Source organism: Cyclopterus lumpus, chromosome 4 (genome assembly GCF_009769545.1).
Source record: "Cyclopterus lumpus isolate fCycLum1 chromosome 4, fCycLum1.pri, whole genome shotgun sequence".
Lineage (NCBI taxonomy): Eukaryota > Metazoa > Chordata > Actinopteri > Perciformes > Cyclopteridae > Cyclopterus > Cyclopterus lumpus.
The window spans coordinates 23,593,680-23,611,957 of NC_046969.1; the positions used below are offsets into that span (position 1 = coordinate 23,593,680).

General features: G+C 41.6%; 2 protein-coding genes across 3 annotated transcripts in view; one reads left to right on the forward strand and one right to left on the reverse strand.

Moving 5' to 3' along the window:
- fsd1 (fibronectin type III and SPRY domain containing 1) lies at positions 1–8,756 on the reverse strand. 2 transcript variants are annotated; one of them, XM_034531474.1, is made up of 13 exons: positions 8,575–8,756; positions 7,768–7,863; positions 7,527–7,658; positions 5,080–5,181; positions 4,848–4,870; positions 4,255–4,376; positions 2,900–3,109; positions 2,706–2,804; positions 2,149–2,296; positions 1,947–2,029; positions 996–1,247; positions 672–760; positions 1–548 (listed from the first exon to the last, which is right to left on the reverse strand). In XM_034531474.1, the coding sequence occupies exons 1-13, from the start codon at positions 8,587–8,589 to the stop codon at positions 438–440; spliced, it is 1,482 nt and encodes a 493-aa protein (XP_034387365.1). In that variant the 5' UTR covers positions 8,590–8,756; the 3' UTR covers positions 1–437. The 2 variants fall into 2 exon arrangements, with proteins under 2 accessions (XP_034387365.1, XP_034387364.1); XM_034531473.1 differs by lacking the exon at positions 4,848–4,870 and having other exon boundaries at positions 4,205–4,376.
- A 53-nt stretch (positions 8,757–8,809) lies between these two features.
- Positions 8,810–18,278, forward strand: part of LOC117730025 — a 10,245-nt gene continuing 776 nt past the window's right edge. Inside the window, exons 1-5 of the mRNA XM_034531475.1 lie at positions 8,810–8,872; positions 11,130–11,240; positions 12,628–13,023; positions 15,185–15,232; positions 15,576–15,713. Of these exons, the coding sequence (XP_034387366.1) occupies positions 11,198–11,240; positions 12,628–13,023; positions 15,185–15,232; positions 15,576–15,713 (625 nt within the window). The 5' untranslated portion in view covers positions 8,810–8,872; positions 11,130–11,197. The remainder of the gene's footprint in view (positions 8,873–11,129; positions 11,241–12,627; positions 13,024–15,184; positions 15,233–15,575; positions 15,714–18,278) is intronic.

Here is an 18,278-nt window from a genome sequence, read left to right on the forward strand (position 1 = left end):
GATTATAACGCGTTATAAGCACGTTCATAATGCATCACAGACGTGTGCGTCATAGGAAGTTGGTGCTCAGGGAGAAGGAAGGCACAGGAGAGAGCGGGGACAGGACCGGCCTCCACACCGAGCCTGCAGCTACGAGTGACAGCGTTGGTGATGGCGAGGAAGGAAGGAAGGAAGGAAGGAAGGAAGGAAGGAAGGAAGGAAGGAAGGAAAGGAAAGGTAAGGAAGCGGCCAGCGCTAAGTCTTTGCTCTAGCAGCAGAGGGACAGTGCTTAAATGACGTGAGAGGAAAGGACTAGTGAGACTATCAGCTAATGTCAGATGACTCACTCGTTCCACCCCCCAAAAAAATACTCCAGTGATGTAACTCTTTGACATGATATGGCTTGGACTGCAGCCGGAGAAGAGGCGGTGGCGGTGGATGTGGCCCTCCGGCCGGCGCTAAGTGAGGCTGGCGTTGGAGCTGCTGGTGCCGCTGTTCTTCCTCTGGCCGCTCTGCACGGCGCTGGGAACCTGCAGGCCCGTCACTACGGAGAAACTACCGTTCCACACCTGCAGGGGGCAGCACATCAACAGGCCGTTGAGAAACTCGAAAAGGTCAAGAGGACAATAGAGCATTCCTTTAGGTAACCGGGGGGGTATTTATAGTCACTTTAGAAGGAGCATCTCTCTCACCATGAACGCCGGTATAACCGGCTGCTGGAACTTGGTTTTGAAGGTGTGCATCAGCTGTTTAGTTTTGGAGTTGTAGAAAGACAGGACACCTGGAGAGAATAAAGACGTACGTATTTATTTATTTTTTTAAGCTAAAAACCAAAACATTGTTGGTTAATCTGGCAATTTTTTTCCCCTCCAAAATAATAAAATAACCTTTTTTTTTTTTTATATACAGAGATTCCAAAAATTGCAAAATATAGAATATATAGCACAAAAAAATGTAAATATAAGTTCTCGGCAGCGATTCTCTCCGTGTTCATTCCAACGTGTTTTTCGGGGTACCTTCGTCGTAGTGGACGTAGACCCCGATGCGGTCCGGGATGGCGCAGTCCAGCGCTCGAGCCTTGTTGTTGTGCTTCGCCGTGAGGCTCTGCTGCAGCCAGTTGTTCAGGTGGATGCACCAGGAGGCGCCGCTCTTCCCCAGCTGGTCGAATCGCCCCAGGCTCCGCAGGGCCACGCCCACCGCGAAGGCCTTGCTCTCCTTGTCGAACCGCACCTCCCAGTACTGCTGGCCGGCGTCGATCATCGTGTCGGCTGTCACACACACACACACACACACACACACACACACACACACACACAGCACAGATCAAAGTCAACACTTACTTGTAGATTGAGAGGTGTGGTTAAAAAAAATGTTTTCCCCCCCTGTAGATTTACTTGGAAAAGAGAGATCCAGTTTTCTTTGTGCATCCAATTAAAATGTACGGATTGTACACAATAAACAACGACATTTAAAAAAGGGACGTGCAGCGTCGAAATAAGGGCACAAAACGTGTGCAAGTGGGTAGAGTCTAATTTAAAAAAAGGGGCCGGTGTGTAGATTTTGGGGGATTTAGTGGCACAGATGGAATATAATAGTCACATTAAGTGTATAATCACCTGAAACTGACGACCGTTTTGGGGGTTTTCTGCAGCGTATCTACAGAGGGAGCGGGTTTTGTTTCTACAGTAGCCCAGAAAGGACAAACCAAACGGAGAGAGGCTGAGACCTGAAACAAAACCTCACCACTAGATGCCGCTGAATCCTCCACACTGTTCCTTTAAATGTGGATTAATATTATGAACGCATACCTATTGTTACCTATAACATACTTCTATGTAACCTAGTTAGCCCCGACAGGCTAACTAGGTTACCCGGGTAGCTAGTCTGGTGTGCTTTAACCCCCTTCGAGATGTAGGAGTGCATGTTTCTTGTGTGTTTGCAGTGTTTTTACAAGCGTGCACTCTCACCCAGCACCGTGTAGGACTCGGCTGTAAACCTGTCTCTGCCGGGCCGGACGCTCGGCGCCCTCTTCGGAGACATCAGGGCCGACCTGATGAGACAAGACGGTACACAACAAACACTCAAAAAGATCCGTGTGTTGTTTTGTTTGTTTTAAGATGTATTCTTAATGACAGTGACCACGTGAGGGTTTGTTTTTAGACGCCTCACCTGGCCGGGGAGTGCATCGGGGAGTTGGTTCTCGTCTTTTCTTTGCGGATGTCCTGTATCTTTCCTCCGCAGCTGTCCCACTCCACGCTCAGGTCCTCCACCTTCAGGTTCTGGTGGGACGAAGCAGCGTCCAGTTTGAAGGTGAAGGCTGCAACATGGAAAAAGACAGAGTTCAATACTCACTTTACGATCAATAAAGACGCTGAAGCAGCCTAAAAAATAAAACCTAAGCTACCTGAAGCTGAGCCAAAAAGAACCGCCAACAACAACAACAACAACAACAATACAACTCAACCACCAAAAAACCTGTTCTGCTTCTCTTCCCGTGAACGGAGCGGCACTCCCTCTGACTTCATTGTGGTTGATATTATTATTGATGTTATTGTTGAGTTAAGTGTTATTAGTAGTATCTAATAAGTGGACATGATTATTGATGTTTTACATAATATCGTTTATTCTATTCGCTTATTTCCTTTCCTATGCTTTCCTATAGCTCAGGCACACACACACACACACACACATGCACACGCACACAAAATTAAAAACCGTTTTCTCACCGTGGGTTTCTAGCGTGACCGGCTCGGAGAACTCTCCCGCCACGGCCTTGTTACACGCTTTCACCCTGAACGTGATGTACCGGGTGTCAAAGCGAAGACCTGAGAGTAAAAAGCATCCCGTTATGAGTCAGCCTCTCACACACACACACACACACACACACAACCACACACAACCACACAGTCCTCTGTCCTACCGGTGAGTGTGTGCTCCAGCTCCCGTATCCCCTCCACCACCATCCAGGGGTAGTCCTCTCTGATGCGCGGCGGGCCCTCGTGGTTGGTGCGGCGGTGCTCCAGGATGTAGTGGTCTATCTTGCTGTCGGGCTCCGGTAAGGTCCAGACCACGGTCACCGTGTTGTCGCACACCTGGGACTCGCACACCTGGATCTCAGGAGTGGCAGGAACTGGAGAGAAGAGACACAGTGTGTCCTGTTAGAATGAATGTCGGGAATCCATTTTTACTCGACTCTTTGAACGTTACTTCACTACAAAAACAGCTAATGAGTGAAATTGTATATAAATTACTTTAACACATTAAATGTTGATAAAAAGCTGTCACATGGGAACAACGTCACAGCTGCATTAACTGATTGTTGCCACTTTGGGGGCAGAAATACCCCAAAAACAAGCCGACAGGTACACAGCCAATGTTTGCAGCCCAATCACAACTTAAAACCCTTCAATAAACACCTCAAACCGGTGTAAAACTGTAAATAACATTACAGAAAACACAACATTAGCAGAGAAATCTTCACACCTGCATCAAATAACCAAATAAATAAGTTATAGAGTCAGACAACTACACAAAATGTCCATTTATATCTCAAAGTAGCTCCTCTATTGATGCCAAACGACAATAGAATACAACAATCAAATATTTCCCGAATTAAATAAGTCAATAACATGAGTGAGTGGACACAACCAAGTTTAATGAGTTTTTATATTTGTGTTTTTGAGCATTTGGTGATATTGTTTTTGACAGTATCTTCAAAAGTTGACAAAAGCACCATGAATTTCATCTGGCAACACGGTAGCTAACGTGTTAGCACACACATGTAAATGTGCACGTCGATGAGACACGGGGCGAACACGATCCCAGCATTTACTAGAATATCCGTCTCTCTAGATGGAACAGTCCACTTAACAGAGACGCTGACTTTTATTAAAGTTGTATGTATTAGTGTTCTTTTTCTTATGTGTTTTTATGAGACGTGTCTTTCGTATCTGCCGTTACACCTCCAGGTACATGTTTACTCCATTTGTTGGACCTTTTTTCACGTCTTTTGGAGAAAAAACAGGTTTAGATAATTTATTTATTTATGAATGAGTAAAGTAATGAGTAACTACAGTTGTTACGTAGACATATCGGAGCTAAAAGTGCTATAACTCCCTCTGTAAATGCAGTGCAGTAGAAGAATAAAGCAGCATGAATCTCAAGGAATGTGTGTGTGTGTGTGTGTGTGTGTGTGTGTGTGTGTGTGTGAGCTAGATTACACCACCGCTGTCGTCAGGGTATCCGTGTTTCGCTTGAAATAAAAGTGGCGCAGACCTGGGAGGAACTTGAGGCCCTGCAACACCTCCCTCTCCTGGCTGAAATCCACCATCAAGTGACTCATGTTGTCGCTGGCTTTCGCCTTCAGGGAGAGGCGAAAGGCCGGAGCCATTGTCACGCTGCGGGACAAAGGAGACACACAAACACACACACACACACACACACACACACACACACACACACACGAGCACACGGAGTGGAAACAAGCGTTGTCCATTATTCAAACCGGATCGGAGGCAAAAGACAGGTGACTCTGAAACGCTGCACACTCAGGAAAAAGGCCCACTAGCTGGACGTCTGGTTCTACCACTGAGCTCATCCAGCTAATGGAGGTTTAAGAGCGGCGTGAGAGAGAGAGAGGGAGTTCATCCAGGGAGGAGGAGGAGGAGGAGGAGGAAGAGGAAGAGGACTGACACAGGATGGTACAGACTAGAGAAGACAAAAGGCTCTGCATTGTGCTTATTGTCTAAAATGGGTGCGGTGGCTACATGTCCTGAATGCATGCACGCTACATTATTGAGACAGCTCAGTGGTCACAGGAGGCTATGAGGGGGGAAAAGGGGGAAGTAACGGATGGCAGAGTACTATACCTATCCTTAATGTCTTTGGCCGCCTGGAGAGGAGAAGCAGAGAGAGAGAGAGAAGGGAGGAGGGGGGGAAGGAAGAAGAGAGGAGAGATACGGAGCGAAGAGAAATCTGAGTCCAATAACTGCTCGTATGACACCACTGGAAGGACAAATTAAAGATCATATCTATATATACACAAACACACACACACATGGGATACTGGCTTTCACAGTGCAACAGCGTGACGTCGGCTACCTGATTGAACCCGTCGGTCTCGGAGGAGCAGAGCGTCTGGTTGGCCAGTTCCAGCAGCTCCTCCGAACTCTCCAGGGCTTTGGAGCCGGCACTCAGCTGACTCTGAGAAGAAGAAGAAGAAGAAGAAGAAGAAGACGAAGAAGAAGAAGAAAAAACAAACACTGTTGGTTTTAGGTTTTGTTTTGTTCGTCTCTGATATAATGGGACCAGTGTGCTCTCCGCAGAAGCGACTGGGAGTCGGCAGGCATCACGGCTCAGGGTCCCGAGGCCGCCCCGGAGCTTTTTTGCGCGCACGGAAGCAAAATGAGAGAAACTTTTGAGTTACAGTCAATGGCATTTTTGAATTAATGACATCCTGTTTTCATAGCATGCGAGCTGGAATAGTTGCTGCAAATAGTTGATAATAAGCCACTTGTGCAAACTAGATTGTAAGTGTCCTCTGGGTTTGCCAAAAGCACAAATCCAAAGAAAGTTAAAGCTGAAAAAGTACATTTTCTTATCGTAATGAATCTAATCTTTGGGCACGTGGAGCTCCTGTTGCAAAACAGGTGTCCAAAGACTAAATATAATATGATAATAACAATGGCTGTATCTCAGTATTTGGTATCTACAAAACCAGAACAAGGTTAATATCAATGATATGCACACAAATACAGTAACAAATATCTGATAAACACAATATTAGCATTTTTACCTAATTCTTTTTAAATCCTGACTTTGTTACTTGTTACGTACCAGATTTCAATGTGTGTTTATCATAATAAATAAAGTGTTCAATCTCTCTCCGGGGGCCCTATTTCTCGTACGTGGCTAATGTGGTCAGCAGGATAATTTTTTTTCTGGATGAGATTACCACAAGTCAGGGTTTTCGGTTCCTCGAAGCAAGTTTTTTGCAAAATCACCATAGCAACACATCCAAAAATGTTAACCTGCTCCAGCGCAGGCTCATTCAGTCTAGCTGGATAAGCCGGCCACGCCCCCTGAAGGAAACGGCAGCTCCCTTCCTCATTGATGAAGGAGCGATATTAGTTAGCCTTGTGGTACATTGTGGTACATTGTTGTACATCGTGGTACATTGTGGTACATTGTGGTACATTGTAGTACATCGTGGTACATTGTGGTACATCGTGGTACATTATTATACATTGTGGTACATCGTGGTACATTGTGGTACATCGTTGTACATTGTGGTACATTGTGGTACATAGTTGTACATTGTTGTACATTGTGGTACATTTTGGTACATCGTGGTACATCGTTGTACATTGTGGTACATCGTGGTACATTGTGGTACATTGTTGTACATTGTGGTACATCGTGGTACATTGTGGTACATTGTTGTACATTGTGGTACATTGTTGTACATTGTTGTACATTCTGGTACATTGTGGTACATTGTTGTACATTGTGGTACATCGTGGTACATCGTGGTACATTGTGGTACATTGTTGTACATTGTTGTACATTGTTGTACATTGTGGTACATTGTTGTACATTGTTGTACATTCTGGTACATTGTGGTACATTGTTGTACATTGTGGTACATCGTGGTACATCGTGGTACATTGTGGTACATTGTTGTACATTGTGGTACATTGTTGTACATTGTGGTACATTGTTGTACATTGTTGTACATTCTGGTACATTGTGGTACATTGTTGTACATTGTGGTACATCGTGGTACATCGTGGTACATCGTGGTACATTGTGGTACATTGTTGTACATTGTTGTACATTGTTGTACATTGTGGTACATTGTGGTACATTGTTGTACATTGTTGTACATTCTGGTACATTGTGGTACATTGTTGTACATCGTGGTACATCGTGGTACATCGTGGTACATTGTGGTACATTGTTGTACATTGTTGTACACTGTGGTACATTGTGGTACATTGTTGTACATTGTGGTACATTGTTGTACAGTGTCGGCGATGCAGAACATCGGGAAAGCCGCTGTGTGCCGTGGTTTTGGTGGAACATCGTGGATGTGTTCATTACGTTCCCTGGCCATGTCCGTGTAAATGCAATAAAAGTTATATATGGTCATCTCCACATACATGTACATACACATATATATTATCTACTTGTTCTGAAAGAGTTGAGATAGTTATTTTAGATCTCATTGGATGAAGTACGCCATTACGCCGACTGCCAGCAGGCACATTTAAAGAATGGGGCACTTAAAATGAGCCGTTCACACCAAAAGCGTTGCGAGTAGATTCCATGAAAGTCAACGCACAGACGAATGGATGCGAATAAAGAGGATTTTCATCCAGTTATCTAGACGTATAGTCGGTGAAAGTCACCGAGCTGTGTGAGCCTACGGGTGATGTTATGTATAAATATATATATATGATATTAATGTTATGAACCCAAACACGAGGGCGTTAGATGTTCCTACGTTTCCACAACAAGCATAAAGCAGAAATAGTGGTTATTTCTACCTGAAGGTCGTATGTGCGGCTGGCTCTCTCCTGTTTGATGCGCGTCACCATGCTTTCCTTCATCTCGTCCAGGACCGAGTGGAGGGAGGTGAACTCGGACTCCAGGTCCTCCTGGACTTTGTTGGTGTTCGCCTAAATAAATAAATAAATAAGGAAAACACACAGGAAGTGAACATTGTTCTGTATCTAAATGAATGTACTGGCTGCAAGGATTTTAGTTGTATTTGTTGTTGTTATATACCTCTAAGTTGCTGAGGCTCTGTTTGACCGTGCAGACGAAGTTTGAGATCTCCTCGTTCTTCATGGCCAGCGTGTGCGTGATCTTACGCAGAGATTCCTGAAGAAAAAGACACAAAACAACAACAACAACAACAAACGACTGAAAAAGAGAAGCCTGGGACCGTTGAATATTGTCCATCAGTCGCCTCAGAGCGTGAGGTGTAAACCAAACACTTGAGTGCATCCTCCTTGGTGAAGGAGGAGGAGGAGGTGCACATGACTAACATCTGTTCTTCAGACCAGATCACAGAGGGACTATAACCTCAGTCAGTGCATGGGGGGGAGGGAAGGAGGACACTTCACGGGCGGAAGGATGCGCATTCATAATCTAATAATGCATCCTCCACAAGCATCGACTTCAAACGTCCCCTCTGCACGCGCATCCGATATGTTTTATGTTTCTTTCAAGCTGGCCGCCGCACAGTGCACGAGCCCATTCATACTGGAGGACTGTGTAATGTTTATTGATGCGAGAGGAGCTGCGCCAAGGCCCCCCCACCCCCCACCCCTCCACCACCCTCCCTTTCCTCGCGACTACACCGCCGATACATCGATCACAAAACTCATATCGATGCTCAAGATAAACCTCCCCTTCAACCGGGACACACGCCGGTTCAAACACCAACCGGCACCAGAGTCCCGTACCCGCATCCACAAACTACCCCTCCGATGTCTGCGAGCTCGTCCCCCTCCTTCCTTTGTAAGCTACGCCCTGAAACGGCTTCTCTCCCCCCGTCGGAGACACCTGTTCCTCGGGGCTGCGGCTCACCTTCTGGTCCCCCATCTCCGAAGCAACCGGCGCCGCTCGAGCCACGAACACCGCCCGTTGGGTTTTTCTGCCAACCGTCGCTCCGGTTATTTCCTCGGTTTAGTGGCGCCGCGGAGCTGGTACTGATGCTGCCGGAGTGCAACGCATCTTCGGACGGACACCAACCACCAACGCCTTCGGGGGGCCGTAGAGTGCGTCGCGCGCAATGCGGCCGGAGAGGATTGTGGGTACTGATGTTTTCGCCGCGGGTGCTGCGTTCAGGTGCCGTCGGAGAAGAGAGTTTAGAGGCTGTAGAGAGGTGAATTTTATTTTTAATTTTGTTTGTGTGTGGTTTTTTTTTTATATACGTTATTCTGAAAAGATATCACTAAAAAAGTTTATTCATGTAAATTCATTTATGTATTTCGTTTTTTGCTGATGAGTGAAGATGGTGGCTAGTGTGAAGAGTTTAACACATTGACATTAAACATTGCATAGAGCTTTACAGCATAAAAATAAGGCTAAAATAATATTTATTTTTTATCAACACAACAAAGGTAGTAAAAAATGTAAACCCTACTTTACCTCTTTACTCAAGATTTCCATTAAACATGTTTTTTTTCCTTCTTTTTACTAAATATAATGTGTTTTTAAAAGAAATACAATGAATAAAATAAGACAACAAGTCTAAACAAAGCCTGATATTAAGTGTCGATATGGGGAATTATCCTCTAGGAACATATGTGAAATATTATGTTTATTATGGTTATTAAAATTATGTAACCAGTAAAAAACGATCCATTTCATATACTAAAATGAACTAAAATACCGCATCACCTTTTGTTGTATGAAAGGAGGTATAGGATTAGTTGATCAGTGGTCCAGGGCATTAATGGTAAATTGTCCCTTCATGGCATCACATAAAGAAGCATCTAGATGACACAGATAACCCTTTACATTATCGCTCAGGCAGCAGTTAGTAAAATAACAGAGTCATTGTCTCATTTGACATCTGTCTGAAAATGCAGAGTGTGCTTTATTTGCGTGATTGTGCGTAAAACGAACTGAATGAATTAATCCATGTGTGTTATTTGTATTAACAGCCTGATAGGGAAGAACAAAAAGCAAAAGCACATCTATTATTCTCTATTGGCGGGATTATTATTATACATTTATAATTTTTTTGACTTTGTAAACTTTGTAACCGCTGAATTCTGTGCAGCAATATTAATCTATGGATTAAAAGAGTTTTCTTTTATAACATTGCTACTTTATTACATTATCTTTATAGAAAATAAAACATCAAAAAGTATCTTTGCTTTTGAGACATATAGCTGTAATTGTTTCCACCCCGCAAAACAAATCAAAATGACAAATAAACTATTACAAATAATGCATGAGGTTAATTTATCATCATCATCTCTGTAAACCTGCCTTTTATTTAAAAAACAGTACCATGGTGGACATTTATAGTGTTTTCAGTATAATTGAAAGTACAGATGAGTTATGTATTTCAGCCACAGCGCCCATCTGACTCGAAGCTACTGTCCCACTAAACAAATGATTTGAGAACCTTTTCTCCTCTCACATTACAGGCGAGACCTACTTTCAGCCTCTTGAAAATCATATGGTTGAGGTTGAGCTATACACCCACTGCACACCTTGAGGAACAAGGTTACACACAGACGCTTATATCACGATGCATCCTTTGACTGCAGCTCAGAATCAGAAATCAGAACCAGGTTAAAAGTAGGTTAAGTAGGTTTTCAAATAAATGTTGTTTTTGGTGCATAACAATGAACACAGGAGAGCAAATAAAAAGAGAAAAGCAACTGCAAGATGCATAAATAAAAAATTTAAAAAACTATAAAAAAAAAACATAAAAAAGAGACTCAAACACACGTTAAGCTTTTTCTGGACGAAACTATTGTGTAAGAAAAATGACTTTTGTTATTTCTCATCTTTGTTGTCTAGCCACTGCAATTCATCTAGTTAGGCTGTGGTTGGAGATTGAATCAGAAAGTTCATATCCTCCATCGCACTCAGTTGTGTCTTGTCACAGGAAGACAAGCCCTGCGTTTCTTGTACACCGCTATGGGGGCACGGTGAGATGCGTTTTTAGCACCCTTGCACCAAAACCCACAAGAGTTTCACAAACCTTTTATAACGTCGTTGTGTGCTCCATTTAAAAAAAATAAAAAAAATAATTTAGCAAGTCTGTTTATAGGGGATTCTGTAGGAGTGTGTCTGCAGCAGGATATAGATTTTTTTTTTAGCATCATACACTTTGATTAAAAGCGAAATGAAACAATAGAGCAAGAATTGTTTGGAGAGGAATCTCTCTGGTCTTTTTTTTTTTTCAAGCCTATACACTGTTTTCCATCTTTAGTTGTTGTTCATGTAACCTCCACCAGAGCCAGGCCCCGACCAAGTCAGTATCTTCCTTCCACCCACGCATGTTCGTTTGTGTGTGTGTGTGTGTGTGTGTGTGTGTGTGTGTGTGTGTGTGTGTGTGTGTGTGTGTGTGTGTGTGTGTGTGTGTGTGTGTGTGTGTGTGCGTGTGTGTGTGTCTATAGCTCTGTCTGACGTACAGGCAGACAGGCACCAGAGACAGGATGAGTGAGACCACTTCTCACTTGATACAATGGAAATGTGGTTGAAAGGCTCGATTCTTGTGCTACTCACAGGTAAGACACCTGAAAACAGACGATAACAAACTATAAAGATATAACATGAGATATAGAATAATGAACATGTGCAGAGCTAATGTAAAATTACCTTTTTGTTTTTTGATACGAGCTACGAGTGGTGGTAGAAGTACTATTAATAGTGTTTAACCTCGGTAAAAGTAGTTATACAACAGAGTAAAAGACACTTTGTTACACGTAAAAGTCATGAATTTAAGATTTTACTTCAGTAAAAATAGTTGTACAACAGTGTGAAAGATACTTTGTTAGAAGTAAAAGTCGTGCATTCAAGGTTTTACTAAGGAAAATGTATAAAAGTATAAAAAGATACGCTCATTTTGCACAATAGCCAATTCTATTATGATATTATTAATTCATGTTATTGTATTTGATTATTTATTTATTAATATGCACTTTGATACTACAGCTGGATAATTTGAATTAATTTATGTTTAAATATAATATATATTACATCAAACTGCTGGGAAGCTTTTAAAAATTCCCCTGGGGATCAATACATACTTTTTAATATTATTATTTACTTACTGATTAAATTTGGTAATCTTAATATGAATCTGGAGAGTAAAGTTATATAGCAAATGTTGTGAAGTACAAGTATAAAAGTATGTATATCTATCTATCTATTTATCTATCTATCTCTATTTATCTATCTATCTCTCTCTATTCATCTCTCAATCTCTATTCATCTATCTATCTATCTCTATTTATCTATCTCTATTTATCTATCTCTATTTATCTATCTTTCTATCTCTATTCATCTATCAATCTATATCTATCTCTATTTATCTATCTCTCTCTCTATCTATCTATCTCTATTCATCTATCAATCTATATCTATCTCTATTTATCTATCTCTCTCTCTCTATTTATCTATCTCTATTCATCTATCAATCTATATCTATCTCTATTTATATATATATATATGCATATATATATATTTATCTATCTCTCTATTTATATATCTCTCTCTCTCTATTTATCTATCTCTATTCATCTATCTATATCTATTTATCTAACTGTATCTGTCTGTCTGTCGTTCTTTCTATCTGTCTATCTATCTACCTTAACCTTCCTACCTACCTACCTACCTACCTACCTACCTACCTACATACCTACATACCTATCTATCTATCTTTCTATCAATCTATCTATCTATCTATCTGTCTGTCTGTCTGTCTGTCTGTCTGTCTGTCTGTCTGTCTGTCTGTCTGTCTGTCTGTCTGTCTGTCTGTCTGTCTGTCTGTCTGTCTGTCTATCTATCTATCTATCTATCTATCTATCTATCTATCTATCTATCAGTCTGTCTGTCTGTCTGTCTGTCTGTCTGTCTGTCTGTCTATTTTAAACATCTATCCATCTCTTGCAGCCCTGGGGGTATCAGGTCAGGTTCACGTGGATCTGGATGAGAGACAAAGAACAGTGGAAGTCCCTCACGGTTCCTCTGTGACGTTCCACTGCAGGTTGAGAACGCCGACGTACGACAGACTTCGGGTGTTCTGGTATTCGAACCCCTCTTCATTCAACGATCTCAGAAAAACATTATACGACGAGATCGTTAAACACATCTGCGAAGACTTCCAGCGTGGTGTCGAACAAAACCGAGCAGGACGCCGGTCACGAAGAGCGAGAAACCGACGCCTCCTGGCGGATGTATACTTTAATAAATGTAACCGAACGGCACAGCGGATGGTACTTCTGCAAAGTCACAGTAGAGATCCCCTATTAAACAGAATAAACAGCAGTGGAACAGAAGTAGTTATTAGTAAGTATCACTTGTACGGAGGAGGCTGGCAACACTTTGCTTCATGGCCGCCTGATATCTATAGCAGCATACACACATTTAACGGAGCTGTATTAAACAGTAATATAGCAAACAATTAGTATCTAACTTAATATATATAGTGCAAAGAATGAAGTCTCTCGCCCTCTGTGTGATGTTTTCCCAGCGGCGCACGTTAGCGCACGTTAGCGTTCGTTAGCGCACATTAGTGCACATTGCTTTATGGCCACCTGATATTTATAAGCAGCATACACACATTTAACGGAGCTGTATTAAACATTCTGAACATTAATATAGCAAACAATTAGTATCTAACTCAATATATATAGTGCAGAGAATGAAGTCTCTCTCCCTCTCTGTGTGTTGTTATCCCAGCGTTGTACGTTATCTCACGTTAGCGCACATTAGCGCACATTGCTTTATGGCCACCTGATATTTATAAGCAGCATACACACATTTAACGGAGCTGTATTAAACATTTTTAACATTAATATAGCAAACAATTAGTATCTAACTCAAGACATATATAGTGCAGAGAATGAAGTCTCTCTCCCTCTCTGTGTGTTGTTATCCCAGCGGTGCACGTTAGCTCACGTTAGCACACATTAGCGCACGTTAGCGCACGTTAGCGCACGTTAGCGCATGTTAGCGCACATTGCTTTATGGCCACCTGATATTTATAAGCAGCATACACACATTTAACGGAGCTGTATTAAACAATAATATAGCAAACGATTAGTATCTAACTCAATATATATATTGCAGAGAATGAAGTCTCTCTCCCTCTCTGTGTGTTGTTATCTTAGCGGCGCACGTTAGCGCATGTTAGCTAAAAAATATGTAACGTCACAGCTCTTGTAGTTTGTACCCGTTAGTGCACGTTAGCGCACATTAGTGCACATTGCTTAATGGCCACCTGATATTTATAAGCAGCATACACACATTTAACGGAGCTGTATTAAACATTCTGAACATTAATACAGCAAACAATTAGTATCTAACTCAATATATATATATAGTGCAGAGAATGAAGTCTCTCTCCCTCTCTGTGTGTTGTTATCCCAGCGTTGCACGTTAGCTCACGTTAGCACACATTAGCGCACGTTAGCGCACGTTAGCACACGTTAGCGCACGTTAGCGCATGTTAGCGCACATTGCTTTATGGCCACCTGATATTTATAAGCAGCATAGACACATTTAACGGAGCTGTATTAAACAATAATATAGCAAACGATTAGTATCTAACTCAATATATATATTGCAGAGAATGAAGTCCTCTCTCCCTCTCTGCTGTGTTTGTTATCTTAGCGGCGCACGTTAGCGCATGTTAGCTAAAAATATGTAACGTCACAGCTCTTGTAGTTTGTACCCGTTAGTGCACGTTAGCGCACATTAGTGCACATTGCTTAATGGCCACCTGATATTTATAAGCAGCATACACACATTTAACGGAGCTGTATTAAACATTCTGAACATTAATACAGCAAACAATTAGTATCTAACTCAATATATATATATAGTGCAGAGAATAAAGTCTCTCTCCCTCTCTGTGTGTTGTTATCCCAGCGTTGCACGTTAGCTCACATTAGCGCAAGTTAGTGCATTAGCGCACATCAGCGCACATTGCTTTATGGCCACCTGATATTTATAAGCAGCATACACACATTTAACGGAGCTGTATTAAAAATTCTGAAAAAGATGTAACGTCACAGCTCTTGTAGTTTGTACCCGTTAGCACCGTTAGCTGTGACCCGCCGGCTCGCCGTCGCCATGTTGAGAGCCGTTGAGAGGCAATCGAAATGCTCCCGGTCTCACACTACAACGTAAAGTTAGCTTGTACAGTATTTGTCACTAATAACTTCTCTAGTGAAGACATATTGTATTTTATTACACATGCATTTGACTATATTATCTACATTATCTGTTATACAGCATCTTCCACTTATGACGGCCCACAGCAGGGGTTACAGTTGTTGATAAACACTATATATTGGCTTATCAATGCTGCTTATATATGCCAAATGTAGGTACATGAGGGCAAGTGTTGCCACAAAGCTTATGATGATGGAACATTGAAGGACACATGAAACATTCTGGCTTGCTTTGGCTTAATGAAAGTATATTTTTTTTCCCTCCGTGACAGCGAAGAACAAGGAACATACACCGTGTCCGTCACTACCCATAGTGACAGGTAAACAAGGTCTCTGTGTGTGCCTGCGTGTGCATGCGTGCGTGTGCATGTGTGTGTGTGTGTGTTTCAGTTGACTGTTGCTCTGAACTGACGAGTGTTCACTCATAGAGGTTGAGATGAGCCCTCCGGCACACACCGGCATTGTGTCGATCGCTTCACAACACACTCATTAAAGCACATTATATTATTATTGTGCGTATAGGCCCACGTGTAGCCTGAGGAGAAATACAATAAATAATGTCTATTATTCAGCACACGCTGGCCTACTTAAACACACTCTGATAAGAAACTGACACAATCACATTTCAAGACAACGTTTTCTTGTTTTTTTTTCCTCTCACAGCGACCGCGTCTCCCGCAGACATCGACTGGCGGATGTGGATCGTGTTGGGTGTTTCTACGGCCGTCCTGATGGTCCTGCTGGTCCTGCTGGTTGTTTGTGTCCTGCTGAGGAAAAGAAGTAGACGACGCAGAAGCAGAGGTATAATGGTCGGTCTTCCTTTTTTTTCAGGTTTGAGGTTTTGGAAATGGGAAGCGGGGCCTTAACAATTGAGGATGCAAGCAGTTTCGGTGAACAGAAGTTGGGAGAAAGTAGCCTAAATTGTGCACGATTTTGGTTAAGAGGTAGAATAGCTTTGGAGAATTCGACTGTTTTTTCCACTTTCCCAGAGTCAGAACTAATGAATGCCTCAAGACAGAAGATGTTAGCTCAATCATTTGTTTATGGAGTCCAAATAATTGAGTGAAAGTAATCGGTGGGAGCGCCTTATTCCAAGCCTCGTCTGAGAGGAGGCCTCCGCACTCTCAGATGTTGAAAACCCTGAAGTAGACCGACTGGCACTACAGGAAACATCTATAGATTGCAGATAGATGAGCTCAGCACTGAAAGGGGGCACGGAAAAAAAACACGAACACACAAAGCCTCACTTCAAACATGCTCTGAAGGAATATCACTGGTTCATTTTTTTCTTTAACAGAAGAAAATGATGGTCTGTCTTGTTTCTCTGTGTCTCAGTGAGAGAACAAAAGAATAAGGAAGCGCTGCTCACAAAGCAGTGACGGTCTATCTGCCCATGCAGCTCTTGGCCGGACGATGCAACTTGAGCTTTAGCAATTGGTTTGTGTGGGTGCTGACGATCTAAAACGAGTGAAGATTTTAATTTCCTGAACAGACCATAGTGCTGAAAGTCAAGGACCATGGGTTTTTTTGCAGTGCTCATGGGGGGGGGGGGGGCGTCTATAAACTGTTCTGTGATCTCACATTTGCCGTCTATAAACCGCAGGCAAAAAAGTGTGTATTTATATATATTTTTTTTAACCAAATTTGCTTTCTTACAGGGTTTTCATTTTTAATTGAAGCCCTTACGAGTTTAAAACTGAAGAAACGCTATTATCTGTTTTCATCGGTACAATTCTTCAAAAATCATTATGAGCAATATATTTTTCAAAATGTTTGTCCGCAGCTGAAACAAACTGATTGCATTTAACAGACACAATTTATTTTGATTGGCAGTTAATCGTTTAAGTCATATATCATCAAAAGAAAAACTACAATCTGAGTAAACTGAGTATTTTGTGTGCCGTTAGTGGGGCAAAACAAGACATTGGAAGATATCAGAGTGGCATTTTTAGACTCATTTTATACCCTCAAACAAACGAATCCATGAATGAATGAATTAATTAAATTAAATAATAATTTGGATCAGACGTCACAAAAAGTGACAAGAAGCATGAGAAAGCGAGTCTTCATGTGGTGGATCGGGCCCCGGAGGTCGTGGCAGAGTAGAAGTAGGTCAGAGGCTACATGCTACCCACAGGGGATGTGTCATGACTCACTGCAATAGTGTCCTCAACTTACATTGTGTGTATTTTATATTATAGTCACTGTAAGGTGCTTTAATGTGAATATGGGACTCACTGGAAAAGTGAGTGGTAGAAGTAGTCAGATATTTCAAAGTAAAAGTAGAATTATGATAACCTGCCTAAAGCCTGCAGGCTTTATTTAGCAATTTTTTTGTTTATTGGTTTGTTTTCATTGAAACCCGCTTCATACACAATTTCTTAATACCGAAGAGGCATTTTTTCTTCTTCATTAATATTAACACGGGTATCCTGCCATCGTGAAGGCACTTGTGAGAGTTGTTTATGCAAGTAAAATATATCTGTGTTCTGTGGTTGGGAACTGGTTCTCAGGCTTCTGTGTTCATTTTCTGAGTAAAACATTGTGGTTGTTAGAATTAATTTTTCTTGTGAATATAGTGACTTCACCCCAGTAAAGGGTTGAATACATGTGAACTGCTTTGGCTTCCTGGGTCAGAGATCTCTCCTGCGCAAAACAATCACAAAATTTAAATGTTCAAACTAAATATGAATAGGACTATTTGCCATCTTAATTTAATACCGCCATTCAACTAAAAGCTGACTGTAATCTTTAATGTTTTAATTAAGAATGTTAAGCCCTGGTATTAACGCTGTAAACGGGTTTATTTAAACTAAAAAGACATTGTTCACGGTCACAGATCCAGAAGCAGCAAAAGCCTTGTTAATTATCAAATAAGTGCATTGTAAACTGAATAATTAAGTATTTCTTCGTCTTAATAAAGCAACAGAAAAAGAATTAGTAACGCTTCAACAATAAAATAATAGTTTAACTCAATTAATGTCTTATGGTAATGCGACAAAGCTTTTATTGCCTTTCTTAAGCAGTCTATGAACTGTTAACAAGTTCCTTATTAAAAACGTCTCATACTCATCAATACGTATATGTTTATGATGCTATTAATAACATTTATGTCCCCGTATTAATGCACAATCATGTTAATAAGCCTCTTATAAGTGCTTACAGGGGCCTTATTACCATCAACTAATACTATAATACAAATATCTTAATATAAAGCGTTAGCAGCATCTTTTCTGAGGAATATTCAGTCGAGACAACATCATTAAAAGTACACAGGAAAAATAAAAATCAGTCGTACAGAAGAACAATAGTGAAACAAACATTTTAGATTTGGATGTGCCCCTTAGATGTATGGTGGGATGACAC

Excerpts from the sequence above, each read along its gene's own strand:
- fsd1 (XM_034531473.1), bottom strand. Across the intron at positions 5,182-7,526 it reads GCCGCACATACGACCTTCAG|AGTCAGCTGAGTGCCGGCTC; the intron begins GTAGAAATAACC and ends TCTTCTTCTCAG. Across the intron at positions 549-671 it reads CGGTTATACCGGCGTTCATG|GTGTGGAACGGTAGTTTCTC; the intron begins GTGAGAGAGATG and ends TGCCCCCTGCAG.